The following is a 15,970-nucleotide window of genomic DNA, read 5'->3' as shown; positions in this document are numbered from 1 at the left end:
GCATAAAACAACATAATATTCAGACAATGCACAGTTGTGATTTACAACCCCAATTCCAATGAAGTTGGGACGTTGTGTTAAACTTCATCCATCCATCCATTTTCTGAGCCGCTTATCCTCACCAGAGTCGCGGGAGTGCTGGAGCCTATCCCAGCTATCATCGGGCAGGAGGCAGGGTACACCCTGAACTGGTTGCCAGCCAATCGCAGGGCACACATAAACAAACAACCATTCTCACTCACATTCACACCTAGGGGCAATTTAGAGACTTCAATCAACCTACCACGCAAGTTTTTGGGATGTGGGAGGAAACCGGAGTGCTCGGAGAAAACCCACGCAGGCACGGGGAGAACATGCAAACTCCACACAGGCGGGGCCGGGGATTGAACCCCGGTCCTCAGAACTGTGAGGCAGACGCTCTAACCAGTCGGCCTTCCGTACCGCCTTGTTAAACATCATTAACTTAGAATTTTATGGCTGCAAGACGTTCCAAAAAAGCTGTTCATGATTATTTGCGAAAAACAATAAAGTTTATCAGTTTGAACATTAAATATCTTGTCTTTGTAGTGTATTCAATTAAATAAAGGTTGAACATGATTTGCAAATCATTGTATTCTGTTTATATTTATGTTTAACATAACGTCCCAACTTCATTGGAATTGGGGTTGTACAAGCCATCCATTCATTTACTGTATTTTCTATTGCGCTTGTCATTAGGGAGTCAGAAAACTGGAGACTCAGGGCCTGAAATAATCAACATTTTTGCATGGCAATTGTTGCTATGCAAAATTAGATTTGTATAGCAATTGCAGAGATTGTGTAGCAATTTTTTGACACACTGTTTTGGACAGTAATTTGAATAAAGGTTCCACTAAGTACTAAATTGCTGGTTTTTTTTTTTTTTTTTTTTTGCTTTTCTGCCCTAAATGTATAGGTAGAGGCATTTAAATTGAATAAACTAATTAGTCAAATGTTTTCTGATCATGTCAATAAAAATGTTTTCTCTGGTTACTAGTCATTTTTATTATGCTTACCATTTCTAATGTGTTTACTAAAATGAAAAGCCTACACACTGCAAATGCAAAATGACTGGAAATAAACCCATTGAATATTAGCAGCATTCATGGTTTCACTAAATGGGGTTCAATATTTTTAAAATAAATGAACTTGAATTGATTACATTTTATTAATTAAGTGCAACAGCAATCTTGCATCTTGTGCTATTTGAAATCCATTCCATTTTCCGTACCGTTTATCTCACGAGGGTCGAGGCGTACTGGACTCTATCCGAACTGACTCTGGGCGAGACACGGGGTACACCCTGAACTGGTCGCCAGAAACAACCATTCACAATCACATTCACACCTACGGACAATTCCGATTCTTCGATTAATCCACCATGGATGTTTTTGGGATGTGATAGGAAACCGGAGTACCCGGCGAAAACCCACACAGGCACAGGGAGAACGTGCAAACTCCCCACTGGGAAGGACGGATTTGAACCCATGTCCTCAGAACTGTGAGGCAGATGTGCTAACCACTGTACCTCTGTGTTTGAACTCACCACTGATAAAAAAATAACAAAAACCATACAGATTTAGAGTTGGGGACACTACTCCTGACTTTTGAGGTTATCTAAGAAAGTAAGTAAGAAAATACATAAGAAGAAGTAAGAAAGTAAGAAAATAAGTAAGAACGTAAGTAAGAAGAAGAAAGAACATAAATATAACACCTTGAGCCTGAACATCTTTGGGAGACGACGCACACTGATGGTGTTATATACTGGATGTCCTTAAACCTCGTGCAAAACATATAATAGTGCCATACAACACACCACCGAGTGAATTTACTTACCTGATCTTTCTTGCTGTTAGAGGCACGGTTTAAAGCCCGTCCAATAGTAATTTTGTAGATTTCGGCTAATGTGGCAGGATTATCCAAATCTACTGCCTTCTTGTGTACTCCAGCGTGGTTGTGCTCGTCAACATTAGCTTTTTGAGACCACTGCCTGTAACACCTTCCACAAACTTTGGCGAGTAATTTCGGCAATATTTAATTACGTTTGTGTGCTGGCGACAAAGGGAACAATGTATCTCATCTACAGCACCATGTTTGACTGTAAAACGAAGCCACATGTTGCTTTTCGGCCAGTTTTCAACCGTTCGTGAGCTTGGCATGTCGCATTCTATCGTCTGACCTGCTTTTATGTCACATTTGGCAATGCGATACCAGATATTTTGGACCCTGAGACTATCCCAGGCCGAGTGGCGATGTACAACCTGGACTGGCTGCCTGTCAATCACATGTATCATGTAGACAAACAACCATTCACACATTTGGGAAATTAGAGTCTAAAATGAACCAATAATGGTTTTTCTAGGTAGACATTCTAACCACTATATCACTGTGCTGCCTTGTGACTAAAATAAAATAACAACAACAAACAACATCAATTTCTCATGTTTTACTATTGAAATGAAAGAACACATCCCTAGGAGAACACATAAACTACTCATGATTTACTACTGAAATAAAACAATAAATTACACAAACATGAAGTATTTATCCATCCATCCATTTTCTGAGCCGCTTCTCCTCACTAGGGTCGCGGGCGTGCTGGAGCCTATCCCAGCTATCATGATTTACCGATAAAATAAAGTAAAATAAAGGTCCAGTCTGGCCTATGTCCGATCCTTGTAGCCCTAGAGTCTATACTGAATCCAATTTAGAGCAAATGGCAAAGCTCAGCGAGCATTAAAGTGACATCGACTCAATTTTACAGCTCTGTGAGCACTGGGAAAGGGCTTGACTCTCTGAACTTCATCACAAATCCAAGCTCATCCAGGCCAGTAAGCACTAATGATGACATGTGCCCATTAGTATTTGCATTAAGGGGGAGGACAATAGAGTAAGAGGTGGAGGAGAAGAAGAAGAAGAAAAAAATGTGATGGCAAAATTACAAGAGACAGAATAAAGTCAAAAGTATGTATTGCAAAGAATAACAGGGATTATAAAGACAAAGAGGGATGTTTTCTCAAGCGAAATGTGGCAGCAGCAGCCTTTGCGAGTTGGCCACATGGATGTCTCTTGTGTGACTGGGCACAGTTCTTTTATATAACCCAAAGCTCCCCCAAAGGTAGACTGTGACAACATTGATTCCATCATTTCTCGTGCAGCCACATAGGGAATGAGTGCAAAGCAGCACAGAAAGTGGTGGAAATCAGACTTGAAATATGAATGGATTAGTTCGAAGCTTGGTTACACAATCTCTGAATAAAACGCTCACAAAAAAGTGAGCGTTTTACTGTAATTGTAATTGGTTAGCTCATGGAAGATCTATGTTACATATTTTCACCTATGGGGTGGGGTCAAAGGCCAAACAGTTCCCCAATGAAAATATTGGATTTTTTCTTTTCTTTCCTTTCCTTCATTTCTTTATGATATGTATCTTAATGACGAGGGAAGTACGTAAATGGAGATGGTGGGTATCGATGAGCTTGCTGCTATGGTCTGAGCCCCTATTAAGAGCTGAGTGCATCATTATGCATTCAATGCCGATGGGCTTTTTGTCTGATGTTTGCTAATGGTCACACAGTTGAGAATTAAAAATGATACACATGAGGGCGTAAACATCATCCTCTGTTTAGAGACTGGTTGTTCTAACGTTGATGTCTTCATTTGCTCTTTTTGGACAATATTGTGGAAAGTATTGAGATAATCTCATTATAAAAAAGTACGGTACCTGAAGGTTACAAAACAAGTATGTCCTTGCACTTACAAAATGCAACCATCTATCCATCCATCCATTTTCTGAGCCGCTTCTCCTCACAAGGGGCGCGGGCGTGCTGGAGCCTATCCCAGCTGTCATCGGGCAGGAGGCGGGGTACACCCTGAACTGGTTGCCAGCCAATCGCAGGGCACATAGAAACAAACAACCATTCGCACTCACAGGCATGCCTACGGGCAATTTAGAGTCTCCAATTCATGCATGTTTTTGGGATGTGGGAGGAAACCGGAGTGCCCGGAGAAAACCCACGCAGGCACGGGGAGAAAACGCAAACTCCACACAGGCGGGGCCGGGGATTGAACCCGGGTCCTCAGAACTGTGAGGCTGACGCTCCAACCAGTCGTCCACCGTGCCACCTGACACTGTCAGGAGTGGGATTACAAAATGCATTTTATGTTAATTCTAACTAGAATGTTTATGTTCTAGTGCGAGGATTAAAAAAGGACACCTTGTTCCTGCCTCTCGCTCTCTCTAATATTGTATTATCACTTTGCTGAGAGACTTAGCAAGACATCTGTGGTTGGGGGGCAGTTTCATGAGGCAGGCGTTCACTGCCTGTTCATGCGTGCATATATGATCGCAACTAAGGATAAATAAAAGACACTTCTGAGAGACATGAGGTGTACAGTGGGTACAGAAAGTATTCAGACCCCTTACATGTTTCACTCTTTTTGATATTGCAGCCATTTGCTAAAATCATTTAAGTTAATTTTTTCCACATTAATGTACACACAGCACCTCTGTCTCTGAGTTCTTCAGGCAGTTCCTTTTGACCTCATGGTTCTCATTTGCTCTGACGTGCACTGTGAGCTGTAAGGTCTTATATAGACAGGGGTGTGGCTTTCCTAATCAAGTCCAATCAGTATAATCAAACACAGCTGGACTCCAATGAAGGTGTAGAACCATCTCAAGGATGATCAGAAGAAATGGACAGCACCCGATTTAACAAAGAGTGAAAAATGTAAGGGGGTCTGAAGACTTTACGTACCCACTATACCTAAACGGTCTCCTAAATTGCATCTCTCATTATTCTCAAAGTTCTTGTCTGTTCTCTTGTCTACTGGAGGGTTATCAACTTTCCCTTGACAACTACAATTCTTCGGGTGGACCGTTCAAAGAGTGAAAATACAATTCTGCAATTGCACTTGTATCCAGTTCTTCACCATCTTCCTCGGCCCACGCGCCATCCCTCTACAACGTCATTTTTGGTGTGTGTGTAATCTTGCCAACTGTATCTGTCCCACTATTCATTGTTTTGGCTGATGATGGAAATCAAAAAACACAATGTAACAAAAAGCTACTGGTAGCCTCAGACTATTGCACGGTACTAAATGTGTACCATTTTTACCTTGTAAAATGTATAAAGAGTAGTCTTGGATTAAAATAATTAGCCCCACAGAGATACATTAATGTATATCAAGATTTAGGGTCTGAAGGCATTTATTTTTTGGGGGGTTAAATGCTGGAATGACTGATCTTCAATTTTATAGCATAATATTAGATTGTTTGTTGTAACAAATTGATGTTACTGAAATACGTTACGTATTGTCGTAAATGTGGGTCCCAGGGAGCATCTACATTTCTGATTTGGCAGCAACATAACCCTAATTTGTAAGTCACTATGTGCTGTAGTTTATCCCTGACCTTTGGAAACGCAGTACTTAAGTCAAAATTAAATTCAATATTCAACCTTGAACTGTCATAATTACAGTAAATATTTGTATTAAAAGCACTTCTAAGCCATTATGTAAAGCAGCGCTTCACAGAGTATGGTGTTATAGTTCTTTCACGTACCACTGAAAGAAGCACTGCCCAAGTCCAGTTCAGTTCAATTAACTTTTTGGTACAATACAGTTAAATACAGAGGTGTGGACTTGAGTCACATGACTTGGGCTCGAGTCAGACTCGAGTCATGAATTTGATGACTTTAGACTAGACTTGACAATAAGTTAAGTCTTGCAACTCAACTGGGACTTGAACAACAACTTGTGACTTCAAATCACTTTCACAAGCACAATACTTATTATTCCAATGATTATTCCACTAGAACTGTCACTAGAACACTCTTACTAATTGCAGCACTATTGGATCCAAATTCTTACTTGGGACCGGTCTGGTTAATGTCACTTCAGAAATAAACTGAAAAAAAGTCAGTCATAACATAGCATTTTCGTAGAATGAAAAAACCTACTATCAACCGGTTTTGAAGGGGCAATAAACTTAGCCCCCCCTTGATGATTGGCTTTGAAGAAGCAAAGATTTTGATCAGTCCCCTAGTTTTCTTATAAAGGTTCAATGCACTTGTTTATCAAAACTTTTTGATAAATATGGATTTTAAAATATATAAATGCAGTATATAACATATACATATTAATTACATATAAATATTACCAAATATTAAAATCTATTTTTATTTTGTTGGTAAAATGGCTCAAAAGGACTCAAAACTCAAGCGTAGGACTTGCGACTTGACTCGGGACTCGAGGGCGAAGACTTTAAACTTACTTGTGACTTGCAAAGCAATGACTTGGTCCCACCTCTGGTCAAATAAAATACTAAACTTTTAAACTGAACTTTTATTACATTTTAAGCGAACCATTAGCCGGGTTTACATCGTGACTTTTTTTGTTATTCTGATTGAATTTATTCCGATTAATGATCTCTGGTCAACGACTTACATGTGACGTTATCTATTCTGATCAGGTGTATACCTGTGCACCACATTTAATCAGAACAGCCTTGTGACAAGCGCACATCAACGTAAACGCCATGATGGAGGGTCATCGTCTATTTGGTACAGTAGTTGGGATTGTTTCTACGCTTTGACTAAAACAACCGCTTGATAAAAACAAATTACAAGTTGTAAAAAAAAAGATCTCCGTTGCATACGAGCTCCGGGTGGAAGTCACCATATTTACTTGCGTTACAATGACGTCACCGTGCATTTACGTCAAGACAGAGCAATGCGCAGAAAGAAAGCATCCTGGCACCAATCCGATTCCAGGTTTATATGATGAAAATTTACTTAGGATCAGTTTGGCAAAAGGAACATTCCACCCCTGTGAAAACGAAATAAATTCCATTCAGATTTGGCCTGTTTATTCCGATTGAGGTGTTTATATGGTGCATTTCCATTTGGTTTGGGCTTCTAAACTGATTATATATGGAATGGAAGGCTCCATGTAAACCCCCCTAGGATTTAAGTACAGTTTTTTTTTCATTTTCCTATAATTAAGCACAGTGTTAATTTTTAATCTGTGTATAATGTTACAGTATCTTACAATAAAATGAAATATACTTTTCAGGAATAAGATCTCTGTCTACGACTACTATGCTACTGTATTTTAATGTTGGTCATTATAGTGGTTCTTGGTGGAAAAAAAGTTTGAAAACCACTTATATAAAGCAAGGAAATGAAAAACAGTAAGTATTATTATTATTATTATTTTTACAAAGGTATCTATAAAATGTTTGGTTGGGTTGTCTTTGAGTAATTTAGCAAAACATGATGGCTAGCCTACTAAAGTGAGCTCGACAGCACCTTTTCCATTTCCGCGTTCAAAAGAGCACATCTCTTCCATTAGTCTGAGCGCCACAAACGTCAGTAACATAGCCAGTCCTTCAATGATCGTGGTAACTATGTCTGAATTTCCACCACATCTATTTTTGAAACTTACCTGTTGAAAAGTATAGCCGGCATAACATCTTTTCGTCGACTGACACTTCACACATGCAAACTGGGTGGCAGTTAAAGAAATATTTATATATATTAAAAAAAAAAGGCTAAAATCATTCTCTCCATCACTCTGTCTTGGTCAAATGACATGTAAGTAGCAATTTGCTAAGTGGCAGCCATTTTTGTGGAATTTTCAATCGGGGGGAGAGGGGAGGGGGGGGGGGGGGATGGCTATAACTACCAATCTACACATTGACACAACTCATAGTGCATAATATTGACTTAGTGGTGTAGTTTTATACTTACCCAAACAAGCCAAAAGGACCACAGTTTGTCGATGAAGTCTGGTTGGGGTGTGCATATTTCGCTCTTTCGGTAGCTGCTGCTGGAGGTTGACTTCTTGGGGAGGAGAAAGTCACTCTCGCACACTCAATGAGGTCAGGAGTTGAGAGTCCCACTGGGAGGCGGGGGGCTTCAGGACCGAGGACAGCGCCTCGGTTCACGCCCGTCCTCGAGGCTGACACCCACAATCTTCTACTTGATGACAGGAAGTCGAAAAATATAGAGCTTCGAAACGTGATTTGGAAGCCAGGCTGTGACTTTTTTTGTTTGTTTTTCTATGCGTTCTAGACGCCATACACATGGACTAACTCGAACTTCATCATTCCCCTCTTCTCGGCGACATAATGGCTTTAAATGTGCTCCCCTGACGCGCTCATCCGGTCGACGTTGTCCCAAAAGCAAACAGCCGACGAGACCGGCGAGGGGGAAAAGGCGAGGAACCTGTGGATTCTCGCCGAGATCTGGACTCTAGTCAACAACAAAACAACCACGCCACCTGTCTCTTGTCAGCCCTCGAAGAATAGCAACGACGCTTGGAAGTGTTCAAAGTCCAATCGAGCCATTAGAGGTTGAATTGTGACATTTGCCTCTCTCTCGCTCTCTTTTGTTTTCCAGTCGTCAGTTGACAGCACTGCTGCGCATGCGCACAGATCCCCGCCTCCTCTCTGAACAGGCACATTGCACACGCGCTGTGTGTGTTGCGTTTTCAAGTCAGCTGTTTGCATGAGCAGGCACAACGGTCACACAGCAGCAGGTTGGATTGCTTCGGCAAAATATTCGTAGAACCTCCCAAATAAAACTACATCGAGTGGACGCATTGCTAAAATAGGCTTTCTGTCTTTTTAGTGGCCGCCTGATGAAAATAAAGTATATTTTAAAAGTAAATCAAAATGCTTGATTTGTATCTAGGTATTTGGACGCTCTGCATTCAGTTGCCAGCAGAGATGATTTCTTCTTCCTGACATTTCTCGAACTGTTAAAATAAAAATAACAAGTAATAATTGGGGGTCATTTTGAATGAAAGGCACTTCATTTTGCTGAGAATCTTAGATTATCACTCAATCTCACGATACAATAAAACCTATCCTTTAAAACTAATTTGATAGCATCAACAATATTTATAGTTTAAGTATCACTAAACTGGGCCTGTTACAGAGTTGACAATGAATTAAATTACTCACCTTAATTTCCACCTTTCTCTTCCTGCAGCATGACTGATGCAATTTGAATAGTCCTTTAACGTATTGCGATAATTTTATCTATGTGCAAAATAAATGTTTCTTAAAAAACATTTTTGGTTTACATATTGAGTGCATTATGGACAGCAAAATTCACATCAGTGTTTTTCAGGGACAGATTGCTCATGAAGTATTTCGAAGACACTATTCAGGGAATTATGTCACACCTGCTGATGAGTGGATGTTTGAAGAACACAATTTACTGGTAAAAGTGCCCATTCAACTAGTCAATGTATAATCCATCTATTTTCCGTACCGCTGATCGTCACTAGGGTCGCGGGCGAGCTGTTGCCTATCCCAGCTGACTGCGGAGGAGAGGCGGGGTACGCCCTGAACTGGTCACCAGCCAATCGCAAGGCACATAGAAACAAACAACCATTCACACTCACGTTCACACCTACGGGCAATTTAGAGTCTTCAATTAACCTACCACGCATTTTTTGGGATGTGGGAGGAAACTCGAGTGCCTGGGGAAAAAAACACACACAGGGACGGGTAAACATGCAAACTCCACACAGGCGAGGCCGGATTTGAACTTCCTCAGAACTGTGAGGTAGATATGCTAACCAGTCATCCACTGTGCCACCCTCAATCTATAATCTAATCTATTTTGTGTGTGTAATCAGTGGTTAAATGGTACTCAGTCCACCCTGTCATTATGGGACAACTCCCACTTTAAGGCACCCTCCGATCTTTGCACCGAACTTACAAGCATTTTGTCTTTCTTCAATGGAGGCTACTTGCAGCATAAATATTTACACTTTCCTTTCATAATTTTCATTTAATGTGAGTCGTTGGATGTTGTCAAGCTTAAAATGTCCAATCTGTCATAGTGAAATATCAGTCGTTCAGAAATTTCAAATATATTTGTTAAATAGTTCAGTCAGCTTGCTATCTGAATCATGTTGCTAAGTGAAGGTCTATCATGTGATCATTAAATGCTAGCATTAGCCAAAAATATCCATCCTGTCAGCAAGCTCACATATTTTGCTGTTTCTGTGTACAGTATCTGCCCTGCGATTGGCTGGCAACCAGTTCAGGGTGTACCCCGCCTCCTGCCCGATGGTAGCTGGGATAGGCTCCAGCACGCCCGCGACCCTAGTGAGGAGAAGTGGCTAAGAAAATGGATGGATGGATGGATGTACAGTATCTGCTTGCAGTAAATTCATTAAAACAAAGAGTGGGAGCTTGACCAATATGCATTCTTAACAGCATAACATCTACTTAATACAATGAATATGAAGTTGAATGGAAAATATCAACTCATTTTGGTGAAAAGTGGAAGTCTCAAGGATGATAGTGACTCAGCTCCTGCAGGAAGGACAACAGATTCAAGCTGTACGTGAGTACAACTAAAATATATACGATGCTGGTAAGTGTAACTTTTACAAGCGAATGAAACTCAACTATCTTGTATGCATCCATTTTCCAATATAAAGCACATTTAAAGTTGCATTCATTTTATGCATGTTAATTCAAATGTTCTTACCTAGTGAAGAACCGTATGTCTTTGTCCGATGATGCAAAATGATGAATGTCAAATCTTTGCTTCATTGTCAAGTTCTCCACCTGCTGTCTCAGCCGGCGAATTTCCTCTCAGAGAGTTGCATTTTTGTCTCGCGCCAGATCAACAACAGCTGGATCAGGAAACACTTTGTCGACATAATCCATGAAAAGATCATTTTGGCCAGACGTGTCTGTGCTGTCTTCCGGATCGTCCTCACGATGCGCTCTTGATCTTCTCTCCCAAACACAAAATGTAAAAATAAAAAAACTAAGACAGAGATTGGCAGAGATTTTATACTGAAGCTCTGCAGTCAACCATTGGCATATAGTCCATTGGATCTAATTAGAATGAGTAGTTTTCCATGTTAAGTAGTATTTAACATATTAGGGCATCATTCAAAACGCTTGTGGAATCCATCCGTCCATTTTCACCATGCTTGTTCCTTATGCACAATAAAGAATTGAATGACAAAACCATTGTTGTTGCATGTTATATAACGCTGTTGAGCATCAACTGGCTTAACTATTTCTGTGGGCATTCAATTTCTTGCAGATCAGTACTCGCATGCTTAAGTCATTCGAGCGTCCCAGATGTTCTAAAAACTAAAATAATGTGATTTAAAAGTTTTACTTTTGATTAAAGACGTAAGCCCCAGGCCAATAAATAGAATACAAAGAGTAGTACAGCTTCTTGTTTACATAAAGTACCAGTGAAAAGTCTGGACACAAGGAAAGTGAATCCAATTGTTTGCATGGGTTTGTATGCTATAAAAAAAAGCTGTATTTTATTGATTTATTTTTTACCCTAGAGCTATCTTTCTCAGTCAGACAAAACAAATTACAGTACTTAGTTCAAAAAGCAGGGCGGCACAGTGGCCGACTGGTTAGAGCGTCAGCCTCACAGTTCTGAGGACCCGGGTTCAATCCCCGGCCCCGACTGTGTGGAGTTTGCGTGTGCTCCCCGTGCCTGTGTGGGTTTTCTCCGGGCACTCCGGTTTCCTCCCACATCCCAAAAACATGCATTAATTGGAGACTCTAAATTGCCCGTAGGCAATTTAGAGTCTATAGATGGTTGTTTGTTTGTACGTGCCCTGCGATTGACCGGCAACCAGTTCAGGGTGTACCTCGCCTCCCGCCCGATGACAGCTGGGATAGGCTCCAGTACGCACGCGACCCTAGTGAGGAGAAGCGTCTCAGAAAATGGATGGATGGATGGATAGTTCAAAAAGCACATATTTTCAATTCACACAACTTTATTGCAACCTCTGGCATTTGCAAATCTACAGTGAACTGAGTAATATGAAAAACATGGTGAAAAGAAATGCACAGATAAATTGTTAATTTTTAAAATAATAATAATGAATTGGGAATTAGGCACTAGAAAATCTACAATTACTAATATATCACAACCCATGTTTTGTTTGTTTGAGTCATGTAACAATTATATTTTAAATATAATATTAAAGTATGTATATTCAATTCTTTCTTGATGTTGTACTGTGTTTTCTCCAGGTAAAAACAATAACAACAACAATAAAACACATAACAATGTACATCCCATATTTCCTCTGTATGGTAAAGGTGTATCACCCACTTTAGACGAATAAACAATTCCCTCAAATAAATTGCCTCCTTTTCCCATCATAAAAAAATGGCTTGTGTCTGTAATTCTAAACCATAGGGTTAGTTCATAAATGTTGTTTACACTTGCACATTAAGGGGTTAACCAATGGGTCCATTTGCACTCTGTTGCTAACCAAAACCGCAGCAGTGAAGCATGAAAACCATTTTTGAAATTCAAGTGTAGAGTAACTACAAGCTGTAAATGAGTTTCTTGGACAGTATTAAAGATATTTCGTTATGCAGAGAACGATGATTCTAATTCCAGTAGATTTGACTCCATATTTCTTTATTTATCCACTTTCACGTGACATACTGTATGTACATTATAATGTACCTGTAACATTTTTTGGTACCCCCTAATAGACACCTCCTCTCATCTATGGTTGAGTAAATAACACACTATTTGTGGAAATGTGATCAGTGTAATTCAACTAAATTGGCCATCAGTGTGAAAATGAGTACGAATGGTTGTGTATAATGTGCCATGTGATTGATTGCAGGCCAGTGGATTCTGCTCCTCACCCTGTCAACTGGGATAAGCCCCAGCTCATTGGTGACCCTTAACAGGATAAGGGGTCTTGAAAATGGATGAATCGATGCCTAATGGATGTTTATATAGGCCTAAAAACAAAAGTACTCATTTTATCCTCAGTGACTCTGAGACAGCAGATGTGCATTAAAGTGCGGTTTCATGTGTTAATCTTCAATTCAGTGACCCAAAACGGAGAGGAGATGAAGCTGCAGTCAAGTGTTCTCAGGAGCCGCAATGGGCTCACTGTTAGGAGCAGATTGTTCAATCTGTCAGATAATAGTGTGAAGTGATGGAAGGATTAGGAGAGAACAGAAAACAAATGTTTGGGAAAGGGTTTTTATTTTTATCCCTCATCTTGATGTGAGGAGAAACGTGAGGGAATTATCGGGTTCAATCAGCGAAATCAGCACCACGCTGGAAATCTGAGGAGCGCACTAAATAAGGAAGGCCTGGTTTGAGCCATATCCTGGAGATAAGGGAACCATAGCAACAGTGATGCGGTGCCATGGTGACCCGACGAGGAGGCCTGCTTGGTGACAGAACACACACTGGGAGGGTCCGAGCATGATTTCGAGATGAAAACAGAGCACAATTTCTGCTTTTTGAATGGCTAATTTACGCAACAAGTCTTCATATGTAAACATTAAAATGTTAATGCACAATGAGTTTAGGAGGTGACTGTGAGCAAATAAGTAGCTTCGAGAGTGTATGCTCAAGAGTCGTCCCTTGAGGATGTGCTGTAGAGAGCAGATTTCCAGGGATTTGGAAGGATTTCAAGATTATAACATGACGACAGCACACTGGCATGGATGGAACATGTCGGCTGGAGATTGGCATGTAAATCTCCTGCGCAGCTGGGAATGCTGGGAATGGGGATGGTTAAATACAGACTTGGGATCACAACAATACAGATGCGATGAAACATCAAACAGAGATGCAGCAAAGATATCAGAATCAGAATCAGAATCAGAATCATCTTTATTTGCCAAGTATGTCCAAAACACACAAGGAATTTGTCTCCGGTAGTTGGAACCGCTCTAGTACAACAAACAGTCAATTTACAGAACACTTTGGGGACATAAAGACATTGACAAAAAACAATTGTGCAAAAAGATGCAGAGTCCTCTAGCACTTAGAGCTAGCACTAGCACTTAGATTCATCATATTGTGAAAAATAACGGGTTTTCCTCATCACATAATTACTTTTTTTTTCACAAAATAACTAAAAATATTACAATGCCTCTATAATTATAATTTTAAATGTTTAATATTCACTGAAAATTACTTTTTTACATTAGGTGGAAATATTTGTTTTCTAAAATTATTTAAAAAAAATATTGCTCTCATAACATGACTTTCTAGGAGACCCTAGAATAAGCTTTTACTCACACTATGACTTTTGTTGTACAATTGCCATTTTTAAAAATCAAATATTATGACTGCGTTCACTTAAAATCAGTGTCATCATTTAAGTTATACAATTTTTTCTTGAAATTCTTCAAATTAGGCTGAGTTCATCTAATATTATGACATTATTTTGTTTTCATACATTTTTCCTCACAGTATTACTTTTCTTGGAAAAATACCTGTCAATATTTCAACTTCAGTACTCTAAAATGACTCACTTCTTTCAAAATAAATAATAAACCTTTATATATATATATATATATATATATATATATATATATATATAATATTCTCTTGAATTTACTTTCAGGCAACCCTGCAGTTTAGTAGGAAAATGAAATTGAAATTACTTTATTGTGATCTTCGATCTAAAAATATTAGGGCAAGGGCGCACATCAGGCAAACAGCTCATAAAAACTGATTAATAAAGTTTTCTTAAATTTAGAGCAATCATTGTTTTAGTCTTCATTCACGGTCTGAAAAACCCCATCAAAGAGCTTGATCGACTGTATCATGATTGTTTCAAATGCTTCCACTCCCTTCTCATGCAATGGACTATTCCATCTTCTTACTACACACGTGGAGACTTGATTCATAAGGAGGCTAGCAAACCAAACTTGTTGGTCCTTTGTGAGATAAATGAAGCAGAGTTATTCCAGTGGAGCGGAGAACTGAAGAAGGCGAGAGGAAAACAAACAGTTTTTATCAAATCTACCAAAGATTTCCTTTTTCATGGTGACACCAAATGTGCGTGACCAGCAACAACACACACTTGCCAGTTACAGTAGGAGTGCTGTCAGTGTTAGTAAAGGTGAAGCAGAGGGTGACATGAGTGACATTTTGCAATGTATTAAATTATTTGAAATGGTAAACTACAGTATATTAAATATCGATTAATGTTCTTATTAATTCCAGTGAAAGTATTCAGATGATTCACTTATTAGATATCTTCCTCACTTTCTAGTGTGGCCCTAATATTCAAATATGAAAACATAATACTGTAATGAGGCCTACAGTATGTCTATGCTTTGTGTGTACATATATGGACTCATACAAACGCGCATACTAATTATTATCGTACTGTACGACAAACGCTTCACTCACACAGAAAGCTCCAGTCCAGCACAGTGTGGATGTGTGAAGCAATGGTGATGCAAACACCTCAGCGGCCACCTCAGCTGCAGCTAATCTAATTGATAGTGTACACACACACACACACACACGCACACGCACACGCACACACACACACACACACACACACACCCACATCCACACCCACGCCCACACACACACAGAGCTGTAGAGTACGGCCAGTTTCCAGTTGGGGGATTTGGCACCGAGCAACAAACAAACACCGATAGTAAGTGAAGACTCGCCCTGTCGGACCTTGTGATTTGGCTCACAGACACCTTTGTTCTATTATGAGAAGCCGTCCTAGGAACACACGTCACCAGAGGAGCAAGGTATACTGTACTCACTTGAATAACATATTGGTGCTAATGAGGGTTCTTGCCAACAAGGAGAAAGAATTATTAATTATAGATGAACACATGCTGGTCATCACACTTTACGGCAGCGAGGTGCACAACACAGAGGCACAGGGCTCAATTTGTGTCTGTTCAGTTGAAGTTTATTGTCCTAATTAGAGTATACTAATGAACAAGTCAATATATATATTTTTTTTCCCCAAAGAGGTGGCACGGGCAGTGGAAGACAAGCAATAGCTACAGAATGTACTGATTTGCCTGGTGATCAGTTCACGGTGAACCTCGCCTGTCGCCCGAAAATGGATGGATGGATCGGTGAGTGATTTAAGTACAGTGGTACCTTGTCTTATGAATTGAATCTGTTCCCTGACC

The 15,970-nt window shown here is 39.9% G+C and overlaps 1 protein-coding gene across 5 annotated transcripts in view; it reads right to left on the bottom strand.

The window, feature by feature from the left end:
• Positions 1-8,422, bottom strand: part of scn3b (sodium channel, voltage-gated, type III, beta) — a 31,059-nt gene extending 22,637 nt beyond the window's left edge. For all 5 annotated transcript variants that reach the window (XR_009768955.1, XM_061682439.1, XM_061682438.1 and 2 more), the window contains exon 1: positions 7,770-8,422. Coding sequence is in view for 4 of the 5 variants with exons in the window: in XM_061682439.1 (XP_061538423.1) it covers positions 7,770-7,824 (55 nt within the window). In the remaining variant the exon portion in view is untranslated. The remainder of the gene's footprint in view (positions 1-7,769) is intronic.
• Between the last annotated feature and the right edge of the window lie 7,548 nt (positions 8,423-15,970).

Source organism: Phycodurus eques, chromosome 7 (genome assembly GCF_024500275.1).
Source record: "Phycodurus eques isolate BA_2022a chromosome 7, UOR_Pequ_1.1, whole genome shotgun sequence".
Lineage (NCBI taxonomy): Eukaryota > Metazoa > Chordata > Actinopteri > Syngnathiformes > Syngnathidae > Phycodurus > Phycodurus eques.
Note: the sequence above shows the minus strand (reverse complement) of the source record. Positions and strands in the feature narration are given on the sequence as shown.